The 17,183-nt window shown below is 42.2% G+C and overlaps 1 protein-coding gene across 1 annotated transcript in view; it reads right to left on the reverse strand.

Annotated features, from left to right (window-relative positions):
* Window positions 1–17,183, reverse strand: part of NMT1 (N-myristoyltransferase 1) — a 34,599-nt gene that overhangs the window by 16,502 nt on the left and 914 nt on the right. The window contains exons 2-3 of the mRNA XM_025986880.2: window positions 6,071–6,179; window positions 2,879–3,023 (exon numbers count right to left, since the gene is read on the reverse strand). Of these exons, the coding sequence (XP_025842665.2) occupies window positions 2,879–3,023; window positions 6,071–6,179 (254 nt within the window). The remainder of the gene's footprint in view (window positions 1–2,878; window positions 3,024–6,070; window positions 6,180–17,183) is intronic.

Below are 17,183 nucleotides of genomic sequence, written 5' to 3' on the forward strand. Positions count from 1 at the left end.
AAGGACTTAGAAGCAAAGAGTGTGAGATTTGGAAGAGTTTAAACCTTATGAACAGGGCAAAGAAGAGGCTGAGAGTGGGGAGGCTTCTCTCACACAGCTCAGAGAAACCACGTACAAGCTGAGTTCACCTCTGGGTAGTTACTTGTACAAATGAATCTAAGGGTGGTGAGATTCCAATCCATGGAGATGAGGGGGAAAGGATTCTGTAGCCCTCTACTATGGTGGAAAATGGATGACTTTGAAAAAGTAGAATGACATGATCTGAAAAGGGGATCCAAAGTTTATTTGGGGGTCCCCTGGGTGGCATAGTCAATTAAGCATCAGCCTTTGGCTCAGGTCATGATTCCAGCATTCTGGGATTGAGCCCCACATTGGGCTCCCTGCTCAGCAGGGAACCTGCTTCTCCCTCTTCTCCCCGTTCCTGCTCTCTCTCACCATCTCTCTCAAATAAATAAATACAACCTTTAGAAAAAACAAGTTTATTTGGGAACGGAACTGTGTGTGTGTGTGTGTGTATTTGGGGACACAGAATTGCCACACAGCCTAAAACAACTGCTATTCAGAAAGCCCTTTGATGGAGAACTTAGGATCATGAACTTCTGAAAAATTCCAGGTCTCTGTAGTGGAATACAACCTAATCACACCTCTCCTGACAAGGTGGGAGTAAACAGCACAACTGATAGGCTTCCGGACCACCGGCACCGTTCCAGTGGGAAAAATCATGGCAAGAAGCTGTAAGTCACACTACCCTGAGGAGAATGAGGCTGGCACCTCAGCCACGCCGACCAACCGAAGCCTGTGATGTGGTGCCCTCTGCGCACTGCCTCATGGAAACAACAGAAGCCTTCCTGTGGGCCTGACCACGGACCTGAAAGGGAGACTGGTCAGGCGCTCAGAGCAACGGCGCTTCCCCAGAGCCCCACACCGCATATGGCCCAGGAGGCACATCCAGAAGAAATACAGCTGAACTGGTTCCACCTTCCTCAGGACGTCAGGACTCCTGTGGCAACTGGGCGGCTTTCTCACGAACTTTCTGACAACGAACCTGGAGCACTCTCTCCATTTACAGGTGGAGAAATGGAGGCAGACAACATAGAGTAGTAACTGGACTAATGAGGTACAGAAGTCCATGGACCCCAATTCATCTCTTCAGCAGGTTCCATGTCTATGAAGAATGGAGCTAAGTTAACCATTTGCAAATTCTTAATGAAAAATAAAATCAGACCAAAAAACTCCAAAGCCCCATCTGAAAACTAGGCCAAAATGCCCGGCAGCCACCACAAAATGCCTCATTGTGCATTTCACTCAAAGGTGGAATCCTTCCTACTTCTTGGCAGGGAGTTGTCACCAGGACCCGGTCCTGGTAATGCCCTACTAACCGCATTACTACGACCCAAAGCCTTGCTGGAAAGCTTAGCCAGTGGGCCTGGGACCTGGCTGACCTGGGCTGCCTGACAGACAAGGCGGATGGGTCAGGACAGGGTTCTGGAGGAGTGCTTGCCACCGATTCACCACTCCTCACCATCCAGGCAGTGCTTTGCTTTCCACCCCGGGGGGGCATATCTCCATTTGTCTGGATTGTGACTGAACTGTTCAAGAACTGCATCTGCTCTACAGCAGTTTCTGAAACTTGCAGAGTGGACACAAATCCCCTACAGGTTCTGATTCCATAGACCCGAGGTAGGGCCTGAGAGTCTGCACATTTACAAGTTCTTAGGCAATGCCCACCCTGCTGGTCCAAGGACCACACTCTGAGTAGCACTGCCTTGTATCGCATACTCCCCACTCCTGGAACAGACCACCTCTGTGGGTACAGCAGCCCCTCTCCCCTCTCGAGTCACTGGTTCTGCCCTGCCCTCACCCCCCCTTCCCACCAAGGATTCTGGAAGAGACCAATCACACGCACAACCTGAAGGCCACTTACATTTGGTGTCTCATGTTTTCCCAACACACTTTCTCGGTCATAGAGAAAATAGGAATTGGGCCATCAATAGGCCCAGAATCATGGTGCAACCACTCTGGAAATTTTTTCTCAACAGCGACATCTGAAGTTAGTCATCAATGTTAGCTGTGGCTCAGCCTCAGCAGGCATCTCTAACTCTGCTATGTCGTCTCTCCAGAATCCTTTTAGCTTTTCTGCCTGTCCTACCCCTTTAAGAGCTCAGTATAGCTTTTCTAAAGGGTGCCAACCAGACCTGCAGAGGGCATCCCGGGGGCTGAGCCATCACTCTTGAGCAAAATGTCAAGTTATGTGCAGTTGGTAAGTGTGTACTGGCTGAGGGACAAAGGGAAGGGGCTGGAGGACAGCCCACCCCAGGATCAGACATCTGCCCCATAAATGAGATGGTCTCTCTATAAAATCTTTGTGGGGGGAATCCCTGGGTGGCTCAGTGGCTTGGCACCTGCCTTTGGCCCAGGGCGTGGTCCTGGGGTCCTGAGATCGAGTCCCACATTGGGCTCCCTGTGTGGAGCCTGCTTCTCCCTCTGCCTGTGTCTCTGCCTCTCTCTTTCTCTCTGTGTCTCTCATGAATAAATAAAATCTTAAAAAAAAATGAAATAAATAAAATTTTTGTGGGAACACAGACCCCTGGGCACACAACCCTACTCAGCGTGTGCCAAGATATGGTTTTTCTTTGTAGATTTAGAGTAGATGATGATGGACTGGAAGGAATCAGTACTTGTTCTCAATATGTACTCCTGTAACATGGTAAGGTCCCTGAAAATTAGTGTTTTCTATACTGCACTTTAAAGACTGCCCTCTAAAAATAGTCACCAAGGAACTCCAAAACCCTACCATCCTTCCCTCACTAATTCTGTGTGGCACCCAAAGCTAAGACACATCCCTTCCCTTCACCCAGGGAAGAAAGCACATACATACCCAGTTTGGGGACAGGCTGCGTGTCCCAGAACTGGTAGCTTCGCTTGCTAGCCTCCTCCATGGTTTTGGCAGGCCCCTGGCCCACTGAGAATAGTTCAATGGCCTTCTGTATTTCCTGGATCCTCTCGGCTGGCAAAGAGTTCATCTGGATGAGACAAAGTTGGGGAGAGAAAAGGCCCATTATGTTAACAAACACTTTTGATTAATCACAAGTGCAAGAGTTAAGGGGTGCAACTCAAGGAAGGGGTATGATCCCAACCCCAGAGGTCAGATGTCATATGACAACCAAAGAGTGGTTGGTGATGGTTTTTTGAAGGGTGGGTGCTTCCTACAGGGTTTCTCCTTCTTAGTCTCATGTTTGAGGGCAAAAGGAATACATGCTCAGTGTAAAATTTCAAACAATGCAGAAATGTATAATACATATAGAAAGTAAAAACCCAACAATCCCGCCCCTGAAATATAATCCTTATCACCAAAAGTCTGAATTTAGGAGGTAGGGTGAGAAGAGGCAAATATAATTTCAGACTTTTTTGCATGCAAGCTCCAAACACACACGCACAATTTTCAAAAACTAGAATTGGGTCATACGGTATTATTCTACATGCTGTTCTTTAAATACGGTCCTAGAGACCTCTCCATGTGGACACACAGATCTGCTCATTTGAACTGAGTCCACTTTGTGGATGGACCACAATATATTTAGCAAGTCCCCCGCCGACGGGCATTTTCGTGGTTTTGTTCTTCAGCTTTACAAACAATGCCGTAATGAAGTTTCTTGTACATCTATTTTTGCTCACTGGAATATATATTTCTGTAGGATAAAGTCTATGAAAGAGACTTTCTGGGTCAAAGGATATGCACATTTCAAATTGTAATATAGGGACGCCTGGGTGGCTCAGCAATTAAGCATCTGCCTTCAGCTCAGGGCGTGATCCTGGAGTCCTGGGATCCAGTTCCATATTAGGCTCCCTGCATGGAGCCTGATTCTCCCTCTCTGCCTGTGTCTCTGCTTCTCCCTCTGTCTCTCACGAATAAATAAATAAAATCTTAAAAAAAAATAAATTGTAATATATATTGTCAACTTGTTCTCTAAAAAGAGAGTATCAATCAATAACCCAAGGAACAGTGTGTTCATTTAACTAGTATCAACTAATAACCCAGTGAGCACGTGTTTCTCTTGATCCTCATCATTAGATTTCCCAAATCTTAAAGTTTCCAACCAAGGAGGAAAAAAATATTAATTTTAATTTGTCAATTTAACTATCTTTTCATACACTGTGTCAACGTGCATTTTTAATTTTGTAAACTGCCCACTCATTTCATTATTTTAAATTGACTGATATATTACAGATGTTTTACATCTTTACAGATGTTTTACAGATATATTACAGTCTATTTATCTTTTTAACTTTTACAGAGAGGATTTAAATTTGTCAATTTTTCTTTTAAAAAGAAAAGCTTAAAAAATAAAAAATAAAAAATAAATAAAAAGAAAAGCTTTTTGGCTTTTATGGCTTCTGGGTCTTATGTCAGGCTTACAATTATATAAAAATACTCAGAATTTCTTCTGGTATTTTTACTATGCTACTTTTTCCCCCCATTTATATTGAGGACAGGGAGAACATAAACTAAGTGCTTATACTGCTTATTCTTGGGAGGTAGGACAAGTGCTTTCCATTTTCTTCCTCTTGTTAACGTTTTTCATAAATTCCTTTTTTTTTTTTTTTAAGATTTTATTTATTTACTCATGAGAGACAGAGAGAGAGAGGCAGGAAAAGCAGGCTCCCTACTGGGACTCAATCCTGGGACTCCAGGACCACAACCTGAACCAAAGGCAGACGCTCAACCACTGAGTCACTCAGGCACCAGGTCTTTCCTAAATTCTTGACAATGAACTGCACCCCTCTCACAAAGAGGGAAAGGGAGGTTATGTAAATGGTATTTTGTTAAATGTTTCTGATTTCAAAGTGAATCATTTTGATACATGCTGGAGCTCAAATCCCCCTGCAGTCTCCAAACACCCACCTCCAGACAAACAATGAAACAAAAGTTTCTAAAGCTAAAGCACAGGCTTGGGCTAGAATCATTGGCCCAAAGACCTGGCTGAGCCATTGCTTTCATCCTTAATTTTTTTTTTTTTTTTTTTTTAAAGTAGGCCCTATGCCCAACATGGGACTTGAACTCACAACTGCTAGATCAAGAGTTGATCTCTACCACCTGAGCCAGATAGGCATCCTATTGCTTGCAGCTTTAAAATGAGGAAGAGCCCCCCCCCCCCCACCTCCGCCCCACCTTCCAAGTAGGGATGTTGAAGGTTTGGGGTTAATTTAAATGAAGTGCCTGGTGGTCAACAATGGTGGTTTGGAGGTTTTTTTCCATAGTGGATTTAATATTAAGAACAGTAAAAAAAATTACTTGAAGCCATTTCTCAACAAGGTAGGATTCAAGTTGAAGCACGGTATTTGCGGCATAAAAAAAGGTGAGGGTATACTGGGGTGAGACTGGATCTCTTGTGAAACTTCTAAGAGAGGGATTCTATGTTTAAGCTTCTCCTGGAGACAACTCTGAAGGGGGCAACACTTAACCTGAAATAAAAGGTTTTCTTTTATAATTTTTATTTTTATTTATGAAATAAGCCAATCCCTACCCGTACTTTTGGGTTTCAGGTCATGTGTCAGTCTTAGTTGTACAGTCTAGGCCAGTGGTTCTCAATGGTGGACCTCAGAAATGGACCTTGTGGGACTCACAGCTTCCATTACAATGACTACAGCAATAAGGGAATGCTCGCAATACATAAAGATTGGCCTTAAAAAAGAATAGGCCCTTTCTTCTCCCAGTGCTGAGGACTTAAGACAGAGGTCTGAGAACCACTGCTCTAGGCAGCAGGGGCTGTTCCGACAGAATTCTCTCCAGCACCTAGCACAGCAGCACATGCAGTTCTGTACCTGGACATACTGAGGGGGCAACATGCTCGGGAGACAGCGTCTAACCTGCTGTGTCTCTTAAGGTACCAGGAGCAGTTTCATCACCTAGGTCTAGGGCAGCAGAGGGCAGCAGAGGGATCCAACTCCTCCATCTTGAAGCAATACCAGTGGAGACTGTCAATCTGAATTGTTCCTATACATTGACCCCCAAACTCTCTCATCTGAAAAAGCGACTCTCGGTCACAAGAAAACAGAGCGTCCTTGTTACCTTCACAGGCTGATCCTGGGCTGAATCTGTCTCATTGCCTTTCTCTTTCTTCTTTTTTTGTTTCTTTTTCTTCTTTTTGGCTCCAGTGTCATTGGCTGGACTCAAACCACTGTAAGACAAAATAAAGACTGATGCAGGGCTTTTAAAAAATCATCTGTTTGGAGCTACACTGACAAAGAGCTTTCTGGGGAGCCAGACCTTCCTTAATCAGGCCTGTTGGCTTCGGAAGCTGACTAGAGAATCCAGGTCCCAGAGGGGCATTTGGAGGACACCAGCAAATGCAGCTCTCCTCACTCCCACCAGTTCTGTGAGGTGTGTGTGTGGGGGGGCTGTGCAAGAAATATCTTGTTTGGAAGGACCTTTTTAATTCTTGCTTTTATTTTATGTTTATTTCATTCAGATTGCAAGAGTGCTGGCACCAAAGGCAAATGGTTATTGTTAACAGGGCATTCATACCACCAACGCTTCCTCAGAGCCCTGAATTTAAAACGATGACAGCCCAAAGTGGTCTTTTTGGAAACCCTTTCTCGCCCCCACTCCCATCCTCTCAGTGCATAAGGTTTATTGAGATTCCCCAGCTGGATCTAAAGCTCAAGGCAGTACTGCAAAGGGAGGGAGGAAGGAAGGAAGGAGGAAAAAAGCAGTTAAAAAAAAAATTCAAAATTAGTAGTTCCACCTGAGAATACAGTGAACTTTAATCTGCAGGATCAGCTAAGTGTAGGGTTTTATTTTATTTTTTAAAGATTTTATTTATTTATTCACGAGAGACACACAGAGAGAGGCAGAGAGAGAAGCAGGCTCCCTGCAGGGAGCCTGATGCGGACTTAATCCCAGGACCCCAGGATCACGACCTGAACCAAAGGCAGACGCTCAACCACGGAGCCAGCCAGGTGCTGGCTGTGCGTTTTAGCTGTATACTCTAGATAACCATTTTTCAAAGAATTAAAATAGTATAAAATACATTTTCCATACTATTATGATAAATTCCATTTACGCTTTATTTTATAATTCAGAAAGTCTTCTTGGTATTAAAATGCCTTGGGGTGATTATGAATATTAATTGTCTTCTCATGGCAAGTGGTACTGTGTAGGGAAAAGGCAATCTGCAGCATGAGCTGCCATTTCCTGTGAGAGATGTACCTATTCCTACTCCTGGGAGGAGCGCTGGTGTTCAGACTTCATGACCTTATGCTTCGACTAAAGTTACTTCCAGCCTGTGCTGAATCTCTCTGACTTCACCAACTTTCTGCATCATTGTCAACTCTAGTCAGCTGTGGGACGTAGCTCTGTGAAAAGGCTTTCCATGTTAGAAAGTTTGTCCCTCCCATGCTAGAAAGCCTACAGTGAGAGCAGCCTCTTAACCTAGAAGGTACTGAGCCCAACTTTTCCCCGGGCCCATAACCCTCAGTTCCTAGCTAGGTCATTCACTCTTCCCCTCACCCCACTCTGGTTTACCTGCCAGCACCCATCTGCCAGGCGTCTCAAAGGTCCCTGCTGCAGGGAGACTATGAAGTCAGGGAGATCCAGGAAAGGCTGGAGGTCATGGGACGCCTGGGTGGCTCAGTGGTTGAGCATCTGCTTTTGGCTCAGGGCATGATCCCGGAGTCCTGGGACTGAATCCCACATCGGGCTCCCTGGATAGAGCCTGCTTCTCCCTCTATGTCTCTGTCTTTCTCTCTCAGTGTCTCTCATGAATAAATAAATAAAATCTTAAAAAAAAAAAAAAAAGGCTGAAGGTCACTTTAGTCCAAGTGTAAGGTCATGAAGTCTGGACACAAGTGCAACTCCTAGGTATTATCTTAATGGGATACAGAAGGCATACTATGAAAGGAAGACCAATAACATTCAGAGGAGGAATAAGGTGAACTCCTAAAACCAGATGCTCTCTGCAAAACCCTCAAGGCCATGGCAAAGAACAGGAAACAGGAAGTCATTTATGGCCTAAAGAAAATTCTTTCCACTTAGTAATTCAATGTTGTTATCATCTACAGGCCTATTTGCAGCCTATAACAATTCTATGTGATTTTAAAATTCCAGACATATTCTCACTTTAGTCTCAAGATTATATGGAACATTATAAAATTGAAAAACCAGTTGATGTTAGGAAACAAAGCGGTGTCCTGCCACTGATACAATTTATAAGTCCTCGTTCATTTCAGCTTATGGAATGAGTTACCTGGTCTCTGTATATGAGTTACCATAAAAACACATATTTTTAAAATAATTATATAGATAAAAAAGGTCAAGGCAAAGAATTGCTGTGTGTTAACCTTTTGGATATTTACTAAACACATTTTCACATAAGGAAAACAGAAGAAATTATTTCCTCCAACTTCAGAAATCTTTCCAAGTAAATCACTAAGAAATCACCTTCCTGCCCTTGCTCTGCTATTCAGTAGAGACACTTCTGTGCAGCCATCACCTCATGAACCTGTTTCTGTGGAAGGATCTTTAGATTGAACTCTTGTTCTGTTTTATTATGCATGATTAATATACACGCCTGACAAACTCCAAGACCCAAACTAAATGCAGAGAGTGAATTTCATTTTCCTTGTACTGCCCTAAATTTGTATACATAGCTACTGAGCAACAATCCTGTTTCAACTTGTACATCAAATATAGAGACAGATGAAGAACAAAGGAAAGTGAAAAGAAAGAAGAGTCATTTTCACAGAGCTGCTAGGTACTGAGCTACAGCCACGAGAACACATTATGAGCTCACCATGTCTCACAGTCAACAACCCAGAAAGGACAACTGACTCAGAGAAGAGATTTCCAAAGAGTTCACTAGGGTTTAGTTTTCTTTTCTTTTTTTTTAAAAAAGATTTTATTCATTTATTCATGAGAGACACAGAGAGAGAGGCAGAGACATAGGTAGAGAGAGAAGCAGGCTCCATACATGGAACCTGATGTGGGCTTGATCCTGGGACTCCAGGATCATGCCCTGGGCCGAATGCAGGCACTCAACCATTGAGCCACCCAGGCGTCGTTAGGGTTTAGTTTTCAAGGTGATTATAGTAATACTAATTACTCAAAAGAGACCAAGCTCAGAGGCCTTGAGAGTAAGTCTTCAAGAAGCCTCCTAGGAAGCCAACACCATTTCAGAGAACAGCTTCCATTTGGATTTGCGGAGAACCAAACCAGGCGATCCACTGAAGCAGGCTAGTCCTTCTCTAAGAATTCAGCATAATTTTTAAAGGGACCTGAAGTCCACACCCAGCAGGTGGGTATCTCAGGATGTATAGTGATTCTGCAAATTGAAACAGCAATCTCAGAGTGCTCTAAGCCTTCCAGTCACACACTCCAAAGAGATGGGCCAGAATCATGGAATACAAAAAATCAAAGTCTGACTTTGGTTCGTTTGGTTCCAAAAAAAATGAGCAAAGAATCAGTGAAATCTGCCTTCCTGGGGAGAAGGAGGCTCCTTACAATGGAAAAAGACATGAAAGTTAACATAAAAATTTTGAAGTTTACACTTTAAAGCTGATAAGCTCAAGTCATTAATGACCAACCTAGTGAATATGGGACAAATTAGCAGAATGACAGAGCCAGGAACAGGGAAGACAGTGATTAAAAAAATGTCTTTAAAAAACTGGGGAGGGAGGAGTGCCTGGTTGGCTCTAAGTTAAGCATCTGCCTTCTGCCTTTGGCTCAAGTCATGATCCCAGGGTCCTGGGGTTCAGCCCCGCATGGGGCTCTCTGCTCAGCAAAGGGCCTGCTTCTTTCTCTCCATGTTGCTCTGCCTACTTGTGCGTGCTCTCTCTCTCTCAAAGTCTTAAAAAAAAATTTTTTTTTTTTTTTTAAATTTCAGTAGGCTCTATGCTTAACATGGGGCTTGAACTCCTATCCCCAAGATCAACAGTCTCATGCTCTATTGACTGAATCAGCCAAGAGTCCCAAGAAATGTCATTTTTTAATGAAGGCCAAGATGTTCTAAGTTCAAACTAGAAAGCCCATGGATGCTCTGGTATAAATCAAGGCTTGGGGGAGGAGATAGAAAATGAGCCTCAGTGCTGATTTCTAGAAACAGAATGCAATGCCAGGATGTGGAAGTGGGCGGGAGGAAGGGCATGCTGACAGATGAGCAGCATGAGCGCAGAACTTCCAGATAACATGACAAGCAGTAAGGGTCCATAACATAGGCCTCCTCTCCATCCTACTGGGTAACAAAATCCACTCAAGGGTGCGTGGTTGGGGAACAGAAAGCTGTTCTTGTGGGGGAGTGCAAGCTCAGCCAGCAGCTTGCTGAAAAGAATCTTAGGGCCACCCAGCTTAACTTGCTGTTTACAGAAGAGGAAACCAAGGCCCAGACATGTGAGACAAACTGGTCACCAACTAACCAACTGGTACCCAGGGACAATCCACCAATTTCTAAAGACTTGGGCCATTCCTTCCCAAACACTACAGTCTTGTTACCATGGGAATTTATCTGAGACTCCTCCAAAGTCAAAAGAACACTGTTTCATCACACAGGGCCTTAAAACAAATTTCTGTGTATCAGAGGAGCACATATTAAAGGCAAGGAGGAAATAAGTAAGTAAATAAATAAAGGCCAGGAAGAGAGTGAGCAATGCTTTATCCAGGCCTCCTCTGACTACACTAGCTCTCACTGGTATCTGGCTAAGATTATGATCTCCCATAAGATTTAATACTTCACATATAATGTGTTGTTTCCTACCTTCCCAGTAAGATTAAAAATTTCCTAGCATACGGACATCTGATACAGCTGTTTCCTATAGCACCTCCAGTTGCACCGAGTGCACAGTTAAGAGTTCAACAGATAACGTGCTTGACTGACACTTTTTTTTTTTTAATTTATGATAGTCTCACAGAGAGAGAGAGAGAGAGAGAGAGAGAGAGGCAGAGACACAGGCAGAGGGAGAAGCAGGCTCCATGCACTGGGAGCCCGACATGGGATTCGATCCCGAGTCTCCAGGATTGCGCCCTGGGCAAAAGGCAGGCGCCAAACCGCTGCGCCACCCAGGGATCCCTTGACTGACACTTTTGAACATAATAGACTAAAATAAAATCCTGGAAAGCTAGAGCCCGAAAGGGGGTCAGCAAATCATCTCCAATAATGTTTCCATAGGACAGGTATGTTAACAGTCTATAAAAGTGTGGAGATGCTGTGGTCTTTTGAACGAACCACTGGTTGAGATTTTAAATAATCAACTTTCTTATTAAATTATCAATTTTCTTATTTGTCATCTTCTCCCTCGTTAGGACCTGTCCTATTTCTATAAAGTTATAACAAAAAAGCTCCACTAAAACTATTTAAAATGGTTCCAACATCTTAAATACAGACAACAGGGTTAGTTTTGATTATGGGATCAAAGAAAAAAAAAAGTCCAGAAAATAAAATTCATAGCTTTTGGTCACTTATTTTCTACCCCTAAAAACTGGAATTCTTTGGGCTAAAATTCAACATTTTCAGAGAAATCTATGAAAGCCTAGGTTCGGATATCTTTTGATTCTACTTTTGGATATCAGGAAATCTTTCTGCAAATCTGTTTACTTACAAGGTGTGATATGTTCACCAATAATACTATCGGGGGGATCCCTGGCTCAGAGTTTAGAGCCTGCCTTCAGCTAAGGGTGTGATCCTGGAGTCCTGGGATCAAGTCCCACATCGGGCTTCTTGCGTGGAGCCTGCTTCTCCCTCTGCCTGTGTCTCTGCCTCTCTCTCTCTCTCTCTCTCTCATGAATAAATAAATAAAATCTAAAAAAAAAAAAAATCCTTTCGGTACTCAGAAGGCCCAAAGAGGTGAGTGCAGTGGCATACAAGGGTACCTGGGTACAAAGCACATGTAATGACTCAGTCTCAAATGTCTATCCTCTGTACTGCTATGACTGCAGGCTCACTTACAGTCATACTCCAAAATCTGTAATCCCACCCATTAGTGAAAGAAAAAACTGTGTAAATCATAGATGATGGGAAAAATAAAAACACTTTAGTACTGCCATCAAGGTACCCAGAGAGGCCTGTGAAAAGAACAGCAGGTTGTGGGAACGGATTACAAAAATTGCTTTTACTGACATCCCCTGCCTTTCCTGGGACAGGAATTTTGAAGGTGAACAAGTCAGCTCTTGTCATGGAAGATAACTGTTTTTTTTTTTTAGGGGTCACAAAAGCTCTGATATACTACACTATTTTTTATTTTTTTAAAGATTTTATGTATTTATTCATGAGAGAGAGAGAGAAAGAGAGAGAGGCACAGAGACACAGGTAGAGGGAGAAGCAGGCTCCATGCAAGGAGTCCAACATGGGACTCGATCCCGGGACCCCAGGATCACACCCTGAGCCGAAGGCAAGTGCTAAACCACTGAGCCACCCAGGGATTTCCATACTAAACTGTTTAGAATGGGACTGAGACAGAAATGTAAATTCCACATCCTCTGGGTTGCTTTGGTGAGCCACCCCATAACCTGCAACTCCAAGGTCAAATCAAATGCTGTTTAGAGACCATTTTCAGTAATTTTCTGAGCAATGACTCACTGCTGACAGAAATTTCACACACTAGAATGACGTCAGGAAAATATGCTTGTCCATTAAGAAAAGTTTAAAGGAGTCAGCCATCTCCATCACCAACTGACTCCCTAGTCTGGAAAAGTCCATGGGTTCCTGAATGGATCCAAAGACAGGACTCACACTGCTGCAGTCAGGAGGCAGAACTCAAGGCAGTAGGAAAAGAAATCCAGCAAGTCCAGCAATAGAACCTCCACGATGTCAAAGGAAGAGGTAGAGATACAAATCCCAAGCCTCACTATGAAAGCTAATTCAGTCTTTGTAAGTGAAGTCTAGGAGATAATCCACGGAAAGGGCTTATTAGCACAGTGGCCAGAACGTAGTAATAACAACAGAGAACATTTATCAAATACCACAATGGTGAAACCTTTTCAGCTGTCTCTCAAAAGTTAGCAGAAGTAGAAAACATTACTAAGCAAGTACTGATCCTATCGAAGAATTTTAGTTTAGATTTTGTTGTTTTGTGTGTCTTAAATGCAATAATTGCAAGAGCACTTTCCTTGAGGAATCAGAAGAAAGGCTTGCAGGGCAGAGATTTTAGACAAGGTTACAGAGAAGAGCTGAAAAAGCTCCTCCTAAAGTTACTCAATCTACGGTCCCCAAATCTATGGACTCTGAAGGCAAAGGGTTAACCGCAGAGTTAGTAAAGCTGGGAAATTTTAGAGTGAGCACATTAGTTAAACAATGTGAAAAATCAGCAAAACTGGTGTGCCATGAGCAGCAGTCTCCCTGAAATAGGCTCTCATTTGCTTTTCATTTCTTCTGCTTTCCAGTCTCTTCTCTTTGAAGCAGCTCTTGATTAGTTTCTTTTTTAATTGCCACTTAATTGGGAAATAAAATTAGAACACTTATTTGATATCAGTGATGAGGTTTCTCTTTTCATTTCTGCTTTGATCTAGTTTTGAAAAACCAAAAGCTGAAGGGAGAAATTAAGAAAAAGGCACAGAAAAGATTTCTTCTTTCCAAGAGCTAGATGCAGCTATATGCCACCAAATAAATATGGAAAGAACCACTCTTAGAGAATCGGAAGAATAAAACAAAACCAAGTAAAGCTGGCTTTATGGAATTTCCTTTCAAAAAGGCCTCTTTTTTTCTCTTAAGTTTCTTCATAAGAGGTAACAGCTCAGGACTAGTGAGAAAAACTTACAAGAACTCATCTTAACCTGTCCCCATAGAGTAAGAAACCAGGATAGGAAACCGACATTGGACATTCGTATCAAAGGGATGGCTTAGCAGCATCTCAGCAGTATCCATGACATTGCAAAATAAATTCTAAAAGAATCCTTAAGAATCCTAGGGGTGCCTGGGTGGTTCAGTTGGTTGGGCATCTGCCCTCTGCTCAGGTCATGATCCCCTCAGGGATAAGGCCCCATATCAGGCCTCCTCCCCAGTGGGGAGTCTGCCTTTCCCTCTGTTCCTCCCCTAGCTGGCTCTCTCTCAAGTAAATAAGTTTTTTAAATGAATGAATGAATGAATCAATCAATCAATCTTAGGAACAAAACAATATAAAAGTCTTTTCCTGTTCCAATCATCCAAATAAACTTTACTTGTTTGCTAACCCAAAACTAAAATCTACTGCCAGCTAAAAATGTTTATTCCTTAGCAACAATTCTTGGAAAGCCTTTCACTAAAAACAAACAAGCAAATTAAAGCTTTAGATGAATGATGAACTGCAGGGGGCTACAATATTAAGATAAGATAGTCTTAGTCTGAGGGCACCTGGGTGGCTCAGTAGATTGAGCATCTGATTCTGAATTTCAGCTCAGGTCCAGGGAGCTCTGAATTCAGCAGGGAGTCTGCTTGGGATTTTTTCTCTGCTTCTCTCTTAATTCATGCATGCACCCACTTGTGCACATTCTCTCAAATAAATTAAATCGTTAAAAAGAAAAAAAGATTATTTTAGTCGGACTCTACTCTCAGTTGCTCAGGATAACTTATGTCAGGCAAGCAACTGGGGGAAAAATGCTGCCTGTTTTCGTTAAGTGGATTAAAAAAATAGCATATAGAGAAACTGTAAAGATACATATATATAAAACACATAAAATAAAATATATACATACATTGCATGTATGCATGTGCACATATGTGTATTTAAATGTATGTGTATATTTATAGGAATATAGATCTCATCAAATGTTTATTTAATTATGGAAGAAACACATAATGCAAAAAGTCAAGGACTAACCTTATAGACAAAGGGACACAAGGAACTACCACAACTGTATTTCCTATTATTCCAGTGTACGGATGTAGCTCATTTCATTAGTGTAAAGTACTGTGAGCCCATCCTGAAAGGAAGGCCTTAAAGGGAATACAGGTTGGCTTGAACTATCATTAACTTTTATTGCATATTAGACTCATCAGCATAAAAAGCAGGTGCTCCCCTTCAATTCTTACATCACTTTTTTTTTTTACATCACTTTTGAAAACATTTTAAATAATATTAAGACAAGAAAATTTCAAGAAGCCAAAAACACAGGGGAAAACTTCCAGGACAAATTGGGAGGATCCCTGGTTTCTGTAGGTATTTCACAGAAAACTGCAGAAAGGCTCACAATTAAGCTGACGTGGGGAAGCAAAATGTGTAAGACAAATCTGACACTCTTCCCCTCGGTGAGAAGAAACTCCACTAACACTGAACTCTTAGTTTTAACATTTGCCATTTGTTCATCCAGTAAGTAATCACTAACGCCCATGAAGTGCCAGGCATCTCAAAAACATGGTCCCTCTACTCAGGCACCTTATAGTCAGGTGAGGCAGGTACTGGATACATTTAACCACTATTATAAAAACTACAAAAAACAAGGTATGTGATAAGAATACAAGCTGGAGATAGGAAGAACAGGGAAGATTGGAAAGAAGAAGGGGAGGGAGGGGCCAGGCTGTATTCTGGACATTATCTCATTTAATCCCTATAACTGAACGACGTTAAGTAACTTTCCCAAGGTTACAGGATAAGTGTCAGAACCAGGCTTTGAACTCAGGTATGAATGACCCCTAAATCCATGCTCTTTCCGTGCTACACTGCCTCTTTCCCAAATCATTTCCTCTGACAATTAGTGGGGAAATACTGACTCCACCTCAGATTCCGAGTGCCAAAAGTAGCGTGTCCTCCAAGCTAGGTCCTTTGTTTTTTACCTGCCACCTCCAAATTTATTTACCAGATCGCTAGATTTGGGATGCTAATAAATTTGTTCATCCAGACCACATATAACCATGTACAACAACAACAACAAAACACCACCAAAGTTCTTCTTAAGGTTATCATTTTGTTGTACTATAAATAAAACACAGAACTTTCTGCCAAATACTTTTTGCAAAAGGATTCACAGATCATAGGGAATATAAAACCAATTAAAAAGCTACAGATGCTGGTCAGGACAACAGTTTAGTAGAGAAAAATAAAAGCAACTACACACAGAGCAAAGAAAAAGCCATACTTTCACTTCTGAAATGACTTTCGAATTCATCAACTCTCTCATCTATGATTAGGATTTCTACTCAGGAGGGGTGCACTTTCCCTTCTTCCTTTTCCTATTTCCTCTTTAAAAGCCCTTCCTTTCTTAGCAATCTCAAACTTCAAGGCTTTTGTTACATTAGATCTGTTGTAAGTTATAGCACTCAAAAAACCAGATCTGACAAACTTCCTTTTCCTCTACATTCTTCTTGTGAATTTTCTTTAAAAGATTTTATTTATTCATGAGACACACACAGAGAGAGAGAGAGAGAGAGAGAGAGGGAGGCAGAGACAGGCTCCATGCAGGGAGCCCGATGTGGGACTCGATCCCTTGATCGTGGGATCATGACCAGAGCCGTAGGCAGACGCCCAACCTCTGAGCCACCCAGGCATCTCTCTTGTGAATTCTTAAGGCTGGTCAAAGAACATAAAAGCTAGATTTTTTAACCTAAGGATTTATCACAAGCAGATCATAAACTACTTAATTAATCATTTGCTTTTCCATCTCTCCAAGACAGTGTATTTTAAGTTTATTCAAAGATTTCAACCTTCTAACTTTACCTACAGGACTTCTGCTAATATTGCAAATGACCTGATGGCTATGAAAATGGGACTACCCCCCCCCCACACACACACACAATCAGACCTCCACAGACTCAAAGTTATACATCCAAAAAAGTCTCTCCTAACTTAACGTTCAAAAACATATACGTAAAAACAAAACAAAACAAACATAATCGTAAATATAGACAAGGACAGAGCTTCAGTACCAGCTACTGTAACAAAACGATGAAAGAAGGATAGGGTGTGGCTCAGGAGAATGAAAACTGATGTAGGAAAAGAACAACACTGAAATGCCTGATGAATTTCTTCTCCCCAAGTAACAGTTACTAGTAGTCAAGACTCTGAAGTACAGGAGATACAGTATTAAAACCAGTTCCAATCCCTAAGATGCACCATCACTCAATTTCTTGAAGCTTTGAGGCTATTTCACAAAGTTAATAGAGGGAAGATCCTGGAAGATCTAATTACACACTGTTCAGGAAACTTATGGATTATCTGGAACAACGGGCACTGTATACATCAAAACATTATCATACAGTAATTACATGTCGGGTTTATAAGGTAAG

The sequence above is a fragment of the Vulpes vulpes genome, chromosome 2, assembly GCF_048418805.1.
Source record: "Vulpes vulpes isolate BD-2025 chromosome 2, VulVul3, whole genome shotgun sequence".
Lineage (NCBI taxonomy): Eukaryota > Metazoa > Chordata > Mammalia > Carnivora > Canidae > Vulpes > Vulpes vulpes.